Consider the following 13,984-nt stretch of genomic DNA (forward strand, 5'->3'; position numbering starts at 1 on the left):
AACTTGTAAGCTTCTCATTAAGGACGCAGTATTCAGTTCTGCAAATCAAAGATGGATTAGCGTTAACACCTGTGAAATTGCTAGGCAAACATGGCCAAGTCTAAACTTACGTCTGTCCAAGAGTATTATAAAACTGAGTAGACTTCAAATCAGGACCTTAGTAGGGGCCCTCACAGGACATTGTCTCATAGGAAATCATGCATTTCTGTCGTAGCTGCAGAAATGAGGAGGATTTGGAAACAATTCAACAACTTTTTTGCACATGCCCAGCTCTAGCCTCAAAATCCTACTTTTTAGCGAATATAGATAGTCTATACACTTTAGGTATCAACAACCTTTTACGCTTTGTCAAAAGCTCAGGATGGTTTAATATGGAGAGGGAAATGTAGCCAAGCCCCCGCGGCTCACAACGGACCCATTTCGTGGTCTAAATGGCATCGTTGTCTCAATGTGCGTTGCGGTTGCCAAACCTAACCTAACCTAACCTAGTAATAATTAAAGAAACCAAAAACACTGAAATATGCCACCAAAATAATTTCAAGGAAGAAAAACCTCTCAAAGCTGTCAATGATTATAAATTTTGCAGGTAATCTGACGCATGTGAACTGGAAGATTAATTTGATGGATTTATAGGTGATTAATGCATGTGTGAACGTATTATTAGGGTTGATAAGCGCCTATGACAACAGTGCCGTTTAAGATTTTTCCATTATGCTGGCGCAATAAAGCTTTATGATCAAAACAATCTTTGAGCGTCAATGTACATACATACATACAATGTTTGTTCGAATGTTTGTGTGTTGATAGGAAATAAGTAGAAGCGCTAGAAGTGGCGGGGTCTCGGCACATTTTTGATCAACTGATTTTTAATGGAAATACCTAAAATAATGCGAAAGTAGTGGTGCCATGTGAAATGATGCACCTTATTTGCCAATTATTGCGTGCATGTCTTTATAGATCAAGAAATAATCGGCAAATAAATTGCGCAGTGAATTTAAAGGGATCTGTGTAAATCGTTTAAAAATAAATATTACAGCTTTAATTAGTAGGTAATCACAATGTATTTAGTTATGACACGTCAAGCTATCGTCGAACTTAGTAAATATTTACATGGAAGTGCAGGAAATAAATATATGTATGTGCATACATGTGTGTGTGCATACATATATATGCATGTGTATGCACATTTTTCTGTATTTAGAGTGGCTCACAGTGAAAATAGTCCACCTTGAACTGCAAAAAAAAAATTGTGAACTTAGCATAAACAACAAAAAATGTATGTAGGTTAATTCCATTGTTCTATTTACAAAAAAAAAAGCGTTTTTTTTATATTTAATTACATTTGTGATCAAAAAAAGCATTAAGCAAAGTAGCGAAAGAATTCAAGTCACAGTGAAAATGGTCCACACTAGCAAAGCTGCGATAGGTAACGGAAGTGTTTCAAAATCTTCTGCCATTCTGGTCTGCTTACTTTGGTTTACATTTTTGTACTAAACAACGAACACCTGTTAAATGAATTCATTTTCATTCTAAAATCTCCACTTTCGACGACGTCAAATGCTGGTAATTAAATTTAATGCATTTTATTGAGTTTGTGCGCTTGTGTGTTTTATATCCCTTTAATTTATTGACCTCAACCAAGAGCTAGGGACGTCAACGGGAACTTCAAGCAGATGTGTATGTACGAGTACAGCAATTTCTACAATGCATTCTTCTTATTCCCTTTTATTTTAATAGTGTTTGTATGTATGTATTACGCTTTTGCCGTTGAAATGGGTCAATGCGATAATACTGACAGAATTCTCACAATGTTGTTTATGAAAACATTACAATATAATATAAGGAACTGTCTAAGAAGGAATGAAAAATATTTTGAAATTATTGTTGGCGCCAGCATTCGCTTCTAGGGGAAGTTTCCTAACCTTTGAGGGCATGCTGACGCCATTGCGATATGGTTTCACTTGGCAGGCCCACTTTACGGGAGACCAAATAGTATACGGTGGGCCTAAAAAATGGTGTTGGTATGAAATTTGAATTCAAACATTCGATTTCAATTAAATTTAGCCAGGGAATTAATTGCTTCAAATAAAGATTAAGTGCGCACACTCCGTTTTTGCCACTTTAGCATTTTTAAACTGAGTCTGGCACAGTGTCCAACAAATGACGTGAATTCCCGCATTTTGTGTTTTAAGAGTGCATTTAGTTGTGGGAATGTAAATGCGGGACATACCATTATTAATAATTTTATTTGACTTCCTGTGACTATTTTTTAAGGGCAAGGGTATACGGGAATTTTAGCAATTTATCGGAATTCATTGTTAATTCTTTGAATGCAAAATGCAAATACGTTGTTGTTGTTGTTGTAGTAGCAGCATAAACATTCCCCGTGCATATACGAGGAATGCTGCTGCAGTGACAGTCCATGGCCGGATAAAAATCCGGGTCGTTCCGGTTACGTCGAACCGACTGTCGTGGGAACGTAAGTATGATAGTTTCCTTTGGTTAATTGAATTGTGCTGTAATTTCTGTACATATAGAAAATCCGTGAGTTTGTTAAACCCAGCCTAAAAATATACTTTGAAAATTGGCCCGTGCCGCAGCCACATAAGATTTTCCCAGGCATCAAAAATTCTTACGTAATGTACTGATAACATCACAAAACTAAAGCAAAACAATGTTTGAATTATAAATATTTAGTACTTTTATTCTTAAACGAAAAAAAAAAATTGTAGGGGAGAAAACTACCTAATAGACGCAATACCAATTTGCACACACGATTATAAAAAAAAAATTATATTCGCCAATGAGTACAACACATTGTTGGTAGAGTTTTTTCGAAAATAAAATCAAATAAATGCACTACGGTTAATAACAGATACTAATGCCGACTTTGGGTTTCACAATTTTTCTGTTAATTCTGGCACAGCTTTGAACAAATCTGCAACAAGTCCAATATCAGCTACTTGGAAGATAGGCGCCTCAGGATCTTTGTTTATTGCTACGATAGTCTTAGAATCTTTCATACCAGCCAAATGTTGTATGGCGCCAGAAATGCCGACTGCGATATACAACTCAGGAGCAACAATTTTGCCCGTTTGGCCGATTTGCAAGTCGTTGGGCACGTATCCAGCATCAACAGCAGCACGAGAAGCGCCAACAGCAGCGCCGAACTTGTCAGCCAGATCATACAGCAGCTTGAAGTTGTCACCAGACTTGAGTCCACGTCCGCCAGACACAATTACTTTGGCACCAGTCAGCTCAGGACGGTCGGATTTTGTGAGTTCTTGCGAAACAAACTCACTCAATTGTGAGGCGTAATCACCAGACGGTGCTTGCTCGACAGCACCGCTGCCACCAGTGGCTGCAGCCGGCGCGAAATTGGTGCCTCTTATTGTGATCACTTTAACGGGATCCTTTGAACGCAGAGTGAGTATTGCATTACCAGCATAGATGGTACGTACAAAAGTATCCTCGCTCTTTATATCGATAATTTCCGAAATAGGTGAAACATCCAATTTTGAAGCTACGCGTGGAAGAACATTTTTGCCAAATGCCGTCGCACCAGCCAAAATATGTGTGAATTTGAATTGTGATTGGGCGGCTAACACCAATGGAGTGATGGACTCGGGAGTGAAGCCTTTAAAAGCAGCATTCTCTGCAACCAGCACTTTAGCTACACCTTCGACTTTGGAAACTGCCTCAGATGCCTATTCAAGTAATAAGACAGTGTCATTTAGACGCGGATTATGCAAACATACGAGAGTCGAAACTACGTGTAACTAACATACCGGACCACACTTGGTGCCTGCTACCAGAACTGTGACGTCACCGCCGATCTTCTTTGCAGCTGAGATGGTGTTCAATGTGATGGGATTTAAAGCCTCGTTGTTGTGCTCAGCAACTACTAAGGTGCTCTTGCAGCGGTGGAGCTAAAACAAGTGCAAATTTTCTTATTTTTGTAGAAGTGTGAAAATTTCACATTCAAATGTAAGCTTACCAAGCTGCTGCGCATCAAATTTCTTGCGTTAGAACTGAACATTTTCGTGTGCCAAAAGGTAGGTAAATAAAAGAATATAAAATATGAAGTCTAGCTGCAATCTTCTGCAAAAAAGATACTTGATAAGGGTTTTTTTTAAATCGTAATCACTTTAATAAAGCACCCTCTCGGTGATCGCCACGAAAGTCCAAAAGTCAAACTAGAATTTCACAGCTGTTCGTGGTGAGTTGTTCAACAGGCTGCTGTGCCGCAAAAATTGAGATATTAATGAGGTTTTACCTAAAAGAACGTCTGAAACAAAATAAAGCTACGTGGTAAAAGTATCGCATATATTAATATGTTTCGAATATGCATAATTACATATCCATTTAATTATTATCTCTGTGCTTGAAAAACGAAACGAAAACTGTTAGTTTTTGCGAATAAATAACTCATTGCCAGTTAAGGGTTTTTGGATAATTTTTATCACATTTCGAAGTAGAGTGGCATTACTACTTGCTGGTTGACGTTTATGGGCATGCTCGATAAATGCCAAAAATCACGTAAATATTTACTGGTTTGGGTAAATTTTATTAAAAAATTCTATATTTTATAATTGCTGAGATATATTCTGTTATTCGTACATCAACAAACAAATAACCTTAAAATTATGGCACGTAATATACCAGAGAGGTGAGCACCGAAATTCCTTCCGCGCGAGAGAAGTTTAAAATTTGATGCTTATTTAATTTACTAATATTTAATAGATGGCTAAACTATAAACCTATTGGAAAGCGGATAGAGGGAACACGTTTCATTGCATTTAAGGTTCCGCTACGCGAGGTAAGCATTTTGAAGGGCAATTGTCTTGCTGGATTAGGAAGCAAAGATACATAAGACATTCTGAGTTTATAACGGGGCATGAAACAGTAGCTGTTTACTTGGGCGCGCTAACCGGCGAGTGCTCTGGGTGCGATGCACGCTGCTGACGTAAATCATTTTTTGTTGTCCACCCTCAACAATCAATTGTAAATTTTGCCGTGAAAACGCCATTCATTTTCAGTAACTGTGGATCCTTCCATTTGTGAGCCAATACCTGAATATGTAATCCAAATTGTATTGAAAAGCATCTTCAAAAACGAAATGCCACTTCAGCAGCATTCTCCATATATACATATGTATGGGGAATGTTTATGCTGCTACAACAACAACAACGAAATGCGTATATTATTGTGGCATTATTATTATTAGTTAAGAATAGTTTTTGATTGATACACCTTTTTCATCATCAACACCTGTTTATTAGCAGTAAAATAAGGGATTTGTATAACTTTTTTGTGGCACAATGTCAACACGTAAAATGCGAGAGAAACTATTTAAACCATAAAACTGGTTTTCGCAATATATCGCTGGTTTCTCAGCAGATTGCCGCCTTCCTTCGACTGGTGACTTAAGAGGCCCATTTAATTTATGCATTCATATAAATACAAAGTAACGTGCAAAAAAAAAAAAGAAAAACATGCCTACTTATGCTTAGGTATTGCTTGTTGTTATATATACATACACAGCGGTCCACTACGATTCAATTGGAATAAACCAAGAAGAGCTTCTTTCTCATATTGAATTTTTGTAATTATACATAAAAGTGGCAACTGACATGCAAAACAAGGTTATTATTATATGCAGTGGGTCAGCGGACCACACGCCTAAAGATTGTTGACCACCTAGCCGTTTGGTGCCAGTTCATTTTAAAATCAAGGAAAATATGAATATTAAATTAAATTGTTTTGCTTAATTAAATAACAGCAACTACTAAAGGTGGTAGCGTTGGCATTGGCGATGGTCATCTTAAACTGATATTACCTGCAAGGCTTTTCCTCTTGTCCCATTGTAATTTACTCAATTCCTTGTTTACACAACTTTCAGCTTGTAGCAGCATTCTTTGCTTCGGCTTAAAGTTAAATTTATATTAATTATACCACACAGAAATTCGCTTGCAGGCACTACATGTCACACCGCAAATACAAAGGTGCACGTTTATGCGTATGTCGAAGAGCTTTCTGCACTCTGGCGACTCCTTTTTATTATTTTTCGTTAATTAAGCAATTTATTTTGTTGGACATTTGGGGTGGTCTCTTTGCCGAAAGACGGTGTCCTGGCCTGATATTTTTCATTTTACGCTTTGTAGTGACAGCGTAAGTTTATATGTAAGTGAAAAATGAAGATCACGGGATTTTTAGTTATGCCCTTGCGTAAAATCCACTTAGGAATTTGCATTTACATATACATATAATATATATTCGTACCGTTCGTTTAAGGAGCAAAGCATCGTAGACCAAAAAATATTAAAATTACAAGGTTTTTATTTAATGCAGTGTTTACGGCTAATTTGCTTATAATTTTTACTTCTAATAGTGTATTAATGAAGGCGTGCATGAAGAGCAGCGACTCGATGCCAATATTTTAATGAAGACAATACCTAATTTGGGTATGATTATCGATCTGACTAATACCACGAGGTATTATAATCCTCATGTAAGAAACACATTTATTTTGAATAAAGCTAACAGAGGTTTCCTAAATCATGTTTTTGTATATTTTGCAGAGTTTAATGAAAAAGGGTTTAGAGTATAGTAAACTAATGATTCCTGGCCATCATACGCCGCCGCCCAATTTGGTTAATCAGTGAGTATTTGCTTATGTATGCACACACACATAAGTATATAGTGTAGCTTTGGTAATAAACTAATTCTTTATATTTGCAGGTTCAAAAAACTGGTTATGACTTTTTTAAAAAATAACGCCTGCAATGGTGAGTAATCAGATTGAATAACGATTTATAAAATATTTGTTAGTAAACTCCAAGTGTAAGATGCCCAGTATAGCTTTCTACTCCTGCTAATCTATGTTCGGCAAAAAATGGTGACTGAAGCCACAGGTTGTTCGTTCGATGTACAACGTAGTGGTTCTGCCAATTTTAACGTATGGAAGCCTGGTTTGATGGTAAGCTCTTCGGAAGTGCTAAAATATCACTAAACTGGGGAGGGTGCAAAAGATTGCTTGCAGGGCTGCCCTGAATGTCGTTTTGCACTTACTTTCCATCAACGTTCACGTTATTTCTATCGCTGCTCAAAGTGCCCCATCAGGTTAAAGGAGGCTGGCCTCTGGAGGCAATCTTTCAAGGAACATGGAATCATTTTTATGCAGTTAAGAGCGTATTTCTCTGAACTTCATACAAATCGCTCAAAATCCGCAAACTGGAGTTTGAGAGTTATGCCAGGGCAATCTTTCCAAGTAGGCAGGTTTGGAAGGAGGGGAAGATCTGTACCGATGCAGGTATCTCTGTTTTCACTGACGGCTCAAGATGGCATCGGGAGGCGGAGCACGAGTTTTTTTTTAATCAGCCAATTTATCTAAAACTGTTTTCCAGGCAGAAGTCTTAGTGATTCTACAGGCATACAAAATTTCTTAGAGAACATGGGAGGGACGGAGATATTAACATTTTTCTTGATAGTCAAGATGCGATGAAGGTTCTGACGACGCCATGGTGCAGATCTAAGCTGGTCAACTCCTGTAAGGAGGAGATCGACTCTCTTGGATGTGCATGTAACATTTCTCTTATCTGAGTTCCAGGACATAGAAACATAGAGGGAAATTGCTTATGAGCTTGCCAGGAAGGTATTGTTGTTGTTGTAGCAGCGCAAACATTCCCCGTACATATTAAATTCAAGGAATGCTGTTGAAGTGACAGTCCTCGGCCGATTATAAATCCGAGTCGTTCCAGTTACGTAGAACCGACTGTCGTCGAAACGATTAAACCGACTGAATTGGTCTTAGAGATCACCTAGCCGGTCATGGGCACCCCGCTTACTATTTTTAAAGGGGAATTGCGCTACTTTTTTTCCACAAAAGCGCAGAAGAGATGGAGTTTCATTTCCTTGGCACCAGTACAGTAGACGCAGGACTCTAAAAGCCCTGGGGACTCTACGCCATTCAATTTCTAAACTCTTAGCTGTGTTTACCATCCATTGGATGATTGGTACACACGCAGAAAAGCTAGGTTTATCATTTAATACCCTTGGCAGATGTGTTGGTGACCTTTCAGAGCAGACTGTTGAGCACTTTCTCTGCAAATGTCCGAGTTTGGCAGCTAGACGATTAAGATCACTGGAAGCTTCTTTCTTCGACAGCCAGGGGCAGTGCTCCAATCTAAATCTCATTAATTTTCTCTATTATATCAATAGCTCTGGCTGGCTCTAGATATGTTTTCGATCTCTCATTGTGGTATCAGAACGGCGCTTTAGTGCTATTTGGGGAGTGCCAGACTGGTACTTCAACTATTTTACCTACCTATCTAAACTCCAAGTTAATAAATCCATAAGCAATTTAAAGAGCTTCGATATGAAATTAGCAAAGGCGATTCAACATAAATCAAGTTATATGTTTGATTTTGTGTGCAGCTACCAGCAGTTAATAGAATAAAAGACATTTGCTCGTTTTAGTTGCATGCGCAAGGTGATTTCTCTGACCCTAATTTAAAGTTTCCTACCAACTGCCATATCCCATGGATTTATCTCTTAGTGTTTATCAACGCGTGCATCTAATACGTACCGACAGTAAAACTAAGAGTCATGTGTTTTCGGCCTACATTGCGCATGACTCATGTCAATTACGAGGCCGTTGCAAGTGCACCCGCTTTGGTTTGATACAAGTTGTAGGTATTCTTATGAATAGCCACATAAGCAGCCGTTTGATATCTTAGTGGCATTTCATGTTATCATCCCACGCGATTAGGGCGACCTAAGACCAATTAAACCAGACTTCTACTACGTGCAACAAGGCTCCTGCAATTAGTTTCGCGAACGACCATAAGCCAAACGATTAGGTTGCTTTTTGCAACTTGTCTTGTAGTTATCACGTTTGCCGTGATAATAAAATTAAGTGCGTGCTTTATTATTAAGTTCAACGAATACTTATTGTTTTTGTTTGCAACAATTTGAAACTCAAGAAAATATTTAATAACTTGCTGACTAATTGATTCGCTCGAAAAAAGCTCCATCTGCTCTTTAGCAGTTTTTGCTATTGGCAGAAGAACAAATTGTGCGTCAGTCAATACCTTTCGCGCATAATAAAAATCCAGCCAAACAACGCATACAAAAATTAATATTGCAAACATAACGATTTAACAAGTAAAGTACAAATAACAACAAATCAATATTTGCGGTGGTCTTGTCATCAACGCAGAATAACGAAAATACAATAGCTGACAAAAACAACGGCGTCTGAAGAAGCGGCAAATGAAGCAACAGCAGCCGCAACAGCAGCGGCGGTGGTAACTTTGGTCTACGTCGGAGCTTACTTCCTTTCGCCGCTACATTCTAGTTCAAACTACGCCAGCATGACGAATCTCATGTAAACTGCGCATGCGCATAGCTCCTTTTGCTCGCGCAAATGCTGCTGTTGCGCTGACATGTTTCTTAAAATTTATTGCCCATGTTAAACAGCGTGTGTGTGTTGGCAGTTGTTGTTGTTGTTGTTGCTGCTGCTGCTATAGAAATTGTTACTTTGCTGCCGTTGCTTCTTCCATTGCTTTGGCTTTCAACACGTTCACATTGTTGCTGTATCTGGAAGTTATTCGCAAGTGCGACGGCTACCCAAGCGGTTGCGCATTCATAGCCGCATTGCACAGTCGGCATTGGCTATGGCCTCACTTATTCTGCCGTAGCGACTGTGGTTTCATTTTGTGCTCAGCGCGTGGGTGTTGACATATTTTTGCGGTTGGTTTTTGTAAATTAAATTTTTGCGGTCGATTTCTTTCACTCACTTCTACATTTCGGTGCATTCTACGGCTTTTGTTAGCCGCCATTGATTTTTTTACTGCAAGTAAAAATTTTACTCCAAGCTATTTAAATTTGCTGGAGTGGTGCAATAAATTTTTTTGTTTGTTTAGTTTTTCGGTTTCGCGTTTGGCAACAAAAGACTCGCAAACTTAGTTGGGTTCTAAACTTTTTGGTAGCACATTTTTTCCAATCAACTGCATTCTTTATTTGCATAAGTTTAAGGAATGTTGTGGTTGGTTTTTGTAGAGATTATTGAGTGCTCTTTCGATGTAAACTATGTTATTTGCCCTTTCTCGGTGACGGCGATCAGAAACTATGCTAACAGCGGCTGCGGCACATGCAAATGCAGTTTCAGGGCTTTGGCTTTTCGAAGGCTATTTAGAAAATTTTCTCCTCTTTCAGACAAACTAATTGGTGTTCACTGTACGCATGGAGTCAACCGCACGGGGTATCTTATATGCAACTACATGATTTCCGAATTAAATGCGAAGCCGGAAGAGGCGATAAATAGTAAGTAACCTCATTTTGTTTTTTCTCTAATATAGATATGTTGTATATATAATTAGCGCTTATATTGCTTGTTGGTTGTTTGACCAATTCCTGGTGCGATGTTGGTCCACAAATGAAGGGACCTACAGTTGTACGTCGCCTCCTCACAGCAGATATTTTGTATGAGGAGCTTGGAGCATGTCAGCAATACACTGGGGTTGTTGTTGTAGTAGCGGCATAAACAATCCCCATACATATACTGGGAATGCTGCTGAAGTGACAGTCCTTGGCCGGACATAAATCCGGGTCGTTCCGGTTACGTAGAACCGCCTGTCGTGGGAACGTATTTTTATTTAATAACTTTTGTTCACACTGAGGTGTTTGATATTGCCTACCGAGGGGTGTTTCATGTCCGGGGTTTCGAATCCGCGCACTACCGGTTGGTAGTCATGCACCAACTCATTCGGCTACGCCCGTAATACCTTTAAAAAAAGTGTGACACGCCTCTGAAAATTTTAGGCCGACCTTTTGTTTCAGTTTATCTGGTACTTTCATCTATAAATAAGAAACTGGTTCTGCACTGAGCTTTTCATTTAAGAAGCCAGTTTAAGGAGAATATTTTCGACTCGGAGCCAATTACAATTAAACAACTTATCACTCGCACGACTATTGGCTCTATCGTACAAAAATCATAACAATTTATATTCAGTTTTAAAAATATTTTTTTCTCATTTAGTCGCATGATAAGCTTTAAATTTATCTTCACTTTCTCTTAATTTTCTCATATTAGAATTCAACGTTGCGCGTGGCCATAAAATCGAGCGTACAAACTATTTAGACTCTCTTTATGATTTAGCGAAAAGAAAACAAGGCAACAACAGCCAGAGACGTGATCACAAAGATAATTCGATCGAGAAAAACTTACAACACAAACGCTTTAATAAAATGCCCCGCCAAGCACCAATACCGTTGCGTGCACCGCTGGACCCAGTAGTGCTGCCATCACCAAAAGTGTACGATAGACGTAATCGCTTTGATCCCAGCCAAGAACCAATGCCGTTGCGTGCACCACCGAACCCAGTAGTGCTGCCATCACCAAAAGTGTTCGATAGACGTAATCGCTTTGAGCGTTTTCGACTGGAAGCAAATACGCACAGTCAACGTTATTCAAGACAGACAGCTGCAACTTCACCATCAACACGCCAATACAGAACAGCACCGAGGAATGATACCAATTATAACAGAGCAGATAAGAGTTATCGTTCACAAGGTAATTAAATTGTGTGCCGCCAATCAAATACAGTTACACATATGCTTTTGTTGTTCAATTACAGGCGACACAAACTATTCATGCAATAAAACTTATAGAGATGCAACACACTCGAAAATGAATAATCCTTTTTTTGCGAATGCGCCTGGTAATCGCCAGTATAACAATAAACCAAATGAGCGGCAATATAAATACGGCGATCATGATCGTTGCAGAGGCGAACGAAGGGACAACAAGTACTGATATCATCCACATCGTCACGTATAACATATTGTTGGGCGCTTAGCATAGTTTTAAGTTTCCTTATTTTAATTTTTGAAAATATTTTTTTGAAAAATGAACAGAATCATGGCAAAATGAGGAGAAATTGCAGTTTAACTGAAGACGATTGCTATTGCTGCATACTTTGTATCATTGCACTATGGCTCATAATCAATTGTATATGTAAAGGGTGTTTTTTTAGAGGTTAGGTTTTCAAGATGAAATAAAACGTATATAATTTAATGTTATGGCTAAGAATTTAGCTTTATTATAAAGATAAGGGTTTGCCATTATGTTTTAAAAATGATTTCGGGCAAGTGGCCGCCGCGGCTGGCTCGAATAAATTCCAGCCGAGAGGCCCAATTTTCGACCACTTTTTTCAGCAATTGGGGCCGTATGTCAGCAATAACGCGTCGAATATTCTCTTCCAAGACGTCAATCGTCTCGGGCTTATCTGCGTAGACAAGCGACTTCACATAGCCCCATAAGAAATAGTCCAGCGGTGTTATATCGCACGATCTTGGAGGCCACGCCACAGGTCCACGGCGCGAGATAATGCGCTCACCAAAAGTTTCCTTCAATAAATCGATTGTTGCGTTGGCTGTATGGCATGTAGCGCCGTCTTGTTGGAACCAAAGGTCGTCCACATCAACATCGTCCAATTCAGGCACGAAAAAGTCATTAATCATGGCTCTATAGCGCTCTCCATTGACTGTAACATTATGGCCGGCTTCATTTTTAAAGAAATATGGACCAATGATTCCCTCTGCCCATAGAGCACACCAAACAGTGACTTTTTGAGGATGTAACGGCGTCTCAGCAATGGCTTGTGGATTATGTTCACTCCAAATGCGACAATTTTGCTTATTGACATACCCATTCAACCAAAAGTGAGCTTCATCGCCGAACAAAATTTTCTTGTGAAAATCGGGATCGGTGGCCATCTCGTTTTGGGCCCAAATTTGCACGATTTGCAAACGTTGTTCAGGTGTAAGTCTATTCATTATGAAATGGCAAACCAAACTGAGCATAAATCAAGTGACAGCTGTCAAAAAGACCATCTACGAAAAAAGTAGTGCCAACTTGAAAACCTAACCTCTAAAAAAACACCCTTTATTATATTTTTGACAACCAAACTAATTTGATAAGTACGATTTTTTATTGTATATATACACAATTATGTACACAATAATATAAATTAGGTGAAGTAAAAATTAATATACATATGTGCGTAGTTATAATTATTTTTAAGTAAATGGCTTCAGACATTGCTCGACGATTTCCATGATTTTATCAAAAAGCTTTGACGTTGGGTCTATCAGAACATAGATGCTGAATGCACCGCTTTGCTGTTGCATTGGAACGAATTTTAATGATTGATATTAAAACCAGTAATATGGACATAAAGAAAACCAAAACTTCCAAGTCAAAACTAAATTTCTTTTATCTAATAATACCATTGTTTAGGCCATATGCGAAGGATTAATAGCGCCTACTGTTGCGGCTAATACGAACGTTTTGCTAGCCAACCGCTTCTGGCCCTTGCAATGTTAAGGTCGCTAACTTATTTCCCCGTCGAACAGTTCAAACACTAACTGTGCAAAAAGCCGTTCGGGGAGGTATCTTACCTTTAAATTTATTTTTGAAACAACACTTGAAAATCAGAAGCGGGCGCTAAAGATAAGACTTTAATTAGGTCAAAATTGTATTTACATATGTACACATACTTTAATATACTGCATAAGTAAATGTATATATTAAAAAAAGAAAAGTAATAAAGTGCTGATAGCAAATAACCAATACGCTTTCCTTTGTTTAAAATTTCAAATCAAACATCATTGGGGCGACCGGGAGACCAAATTTTCACGTTCCCACGACAGTCGGTTCTACGTTACCGGAACGGCCCGCATTTATATCCGTCCAAGGACTGTAACTTTAGCAGCATTCCTCATATATGTATGGGGAATGTTTATGCTGCTACAGCAACAACAACAACCAAATCTTCATTCTGCGTCGCCACCTTTGAACATTCATGCTTTCGCTTAAAAATTTTATTTGGTCATCTAGAAAACGTTATTTTGGTATAATTTAAATATTTATTTTAGCAAACATTTCTAGATAACATTGGTCGACATACATTTTAAATTA

The 13,984-nt window shown here is 38.5% G+C and overlaps 2 protein-coding genes across 3 annotated transcripts; one reads left to right on the plus strand and one right to left on the minus strand.

The window, feature by feature from the left end:
* Window positions 1-2,677: 2,677 nt before the first annotated feature.
* LOC128866153 (electron transfer flavoprotein subunit alpha, mitochondrial) lies at window positions 2,678-4,243 on the minus strand. Of its 2 annotated transcripts, XM_054106670.1 has the most exons (4): window positions 4,161-4,243; window positions 3,998-4,101; window positions 3,789-3,929; window positions 2,678-3,707 (listed from the first exon to the last, which is right to left on the minus strand). In XM_054106670.1, exons 2-4 carry the CDS (start codon window positions 4,037-4,039, stop codon window positions 2,898-2,900), a joined length of 993 nt encoding a protein of 330 aa, XP_053962645.1. In that variant the 5' UTR covers window positions 4,040-4,101; window positions 4,161-4,243; the 3' UTR covers window positions 2,678-2,897. The 2 variants fall into 2 exon arrangements, with proteins under 2 accessions (XP_053962645.1, XP_053962644.1); XM_054106669.1 differs by having other exon boundaries at window positions 3,998-4,195.
* Window positions 4,244-4,477: 234 nt separating this feature from the next.
* LOC128866152 (RNA/RNP complex-1-interacting phosphatase) lies at window positions 4,478-13,638 on the plus strand. The gene is made up of 8 exons (XM_054106668.1): window positions 4,478-4,669; window positions 4,744-4,819; window positions 6,392-6,511; window positions 6,582-6,661; window positions 6,742-6,788; window positions 10,219-10,326; window positions 11,096-11,575; window positions 11,640-13,638. The coding sequence occupies exons 1-8, from the start codon at window positions 4,647-4,649 to the stop codon at window positions 11,816-11,818; spliced, it is 1,113 nt and encodes a 370-aa protein (XP_053962643.1). The 5' UTR covers window positions 4,478-4,646; the 3' UTR covers window positions 11,819-13,638.
* Window positions 13,639-13,984: the final 346 nt, after the last annotated feature.

Source organism: Anastrepha ludens, chromosome 6 (assembly GCF_028408465.1).
Source record: "Anastrepha ludens isolate Willacy chromosome 6, idAnaLude1.1, whole genome shotgun sequence".
NCBI classification, from domain to species: Eukaryota; Metazoa; Arthropoda; class Insecta; order Diptera; family Tephritidae; genus Anastrepha; species Anastrepha ludens.

Excerpts from the sequence above, each read along its gene's own strand:
- LOC128866153 (XM_054106670.1), bottom strand. The coding sequence starts at position 4,039 with ATGTTCAGTTCTAACGCAAGAAATTTGATGCGCAGCAGCTTG. Across the intron at positions 3,930-3,997 it reads ATTTGATGCGCAGCAGCTTG|CTCCACCGCTGCAAGAGCAC; the intron begins GTAAGCTTACAT and ends CACTTGTTTTAG. Across the intron at positions 3,708-3,788 it reads CAGGCACCAAGTGTGGTCCG|GCATCTGAGGCAGTTTCCAA; the intron begins GTATGTTAGTTA and ends TTACTTGAATAG.
- LOC128866152 (XM_054106668.1), top strand. The coding sequence starts at position 4,647 with ATGGCACGTAATATACCAGAGAG. Across the intron at positions 4,670-4,743 it reads GCACGTAATATACCAGAGAG|ATGGCTAAACTATAAACCTA; the intron begins GTGAGCACCGAA and ends AATATTTAATAG. Across the intron at positions 11,576-11,639 it reads TAAGAGTTATCGTTCACAAG|GCGACACAAACTATTCATGC; the intron begins GTAATTAAATTG and ends GTTCAATTACAG.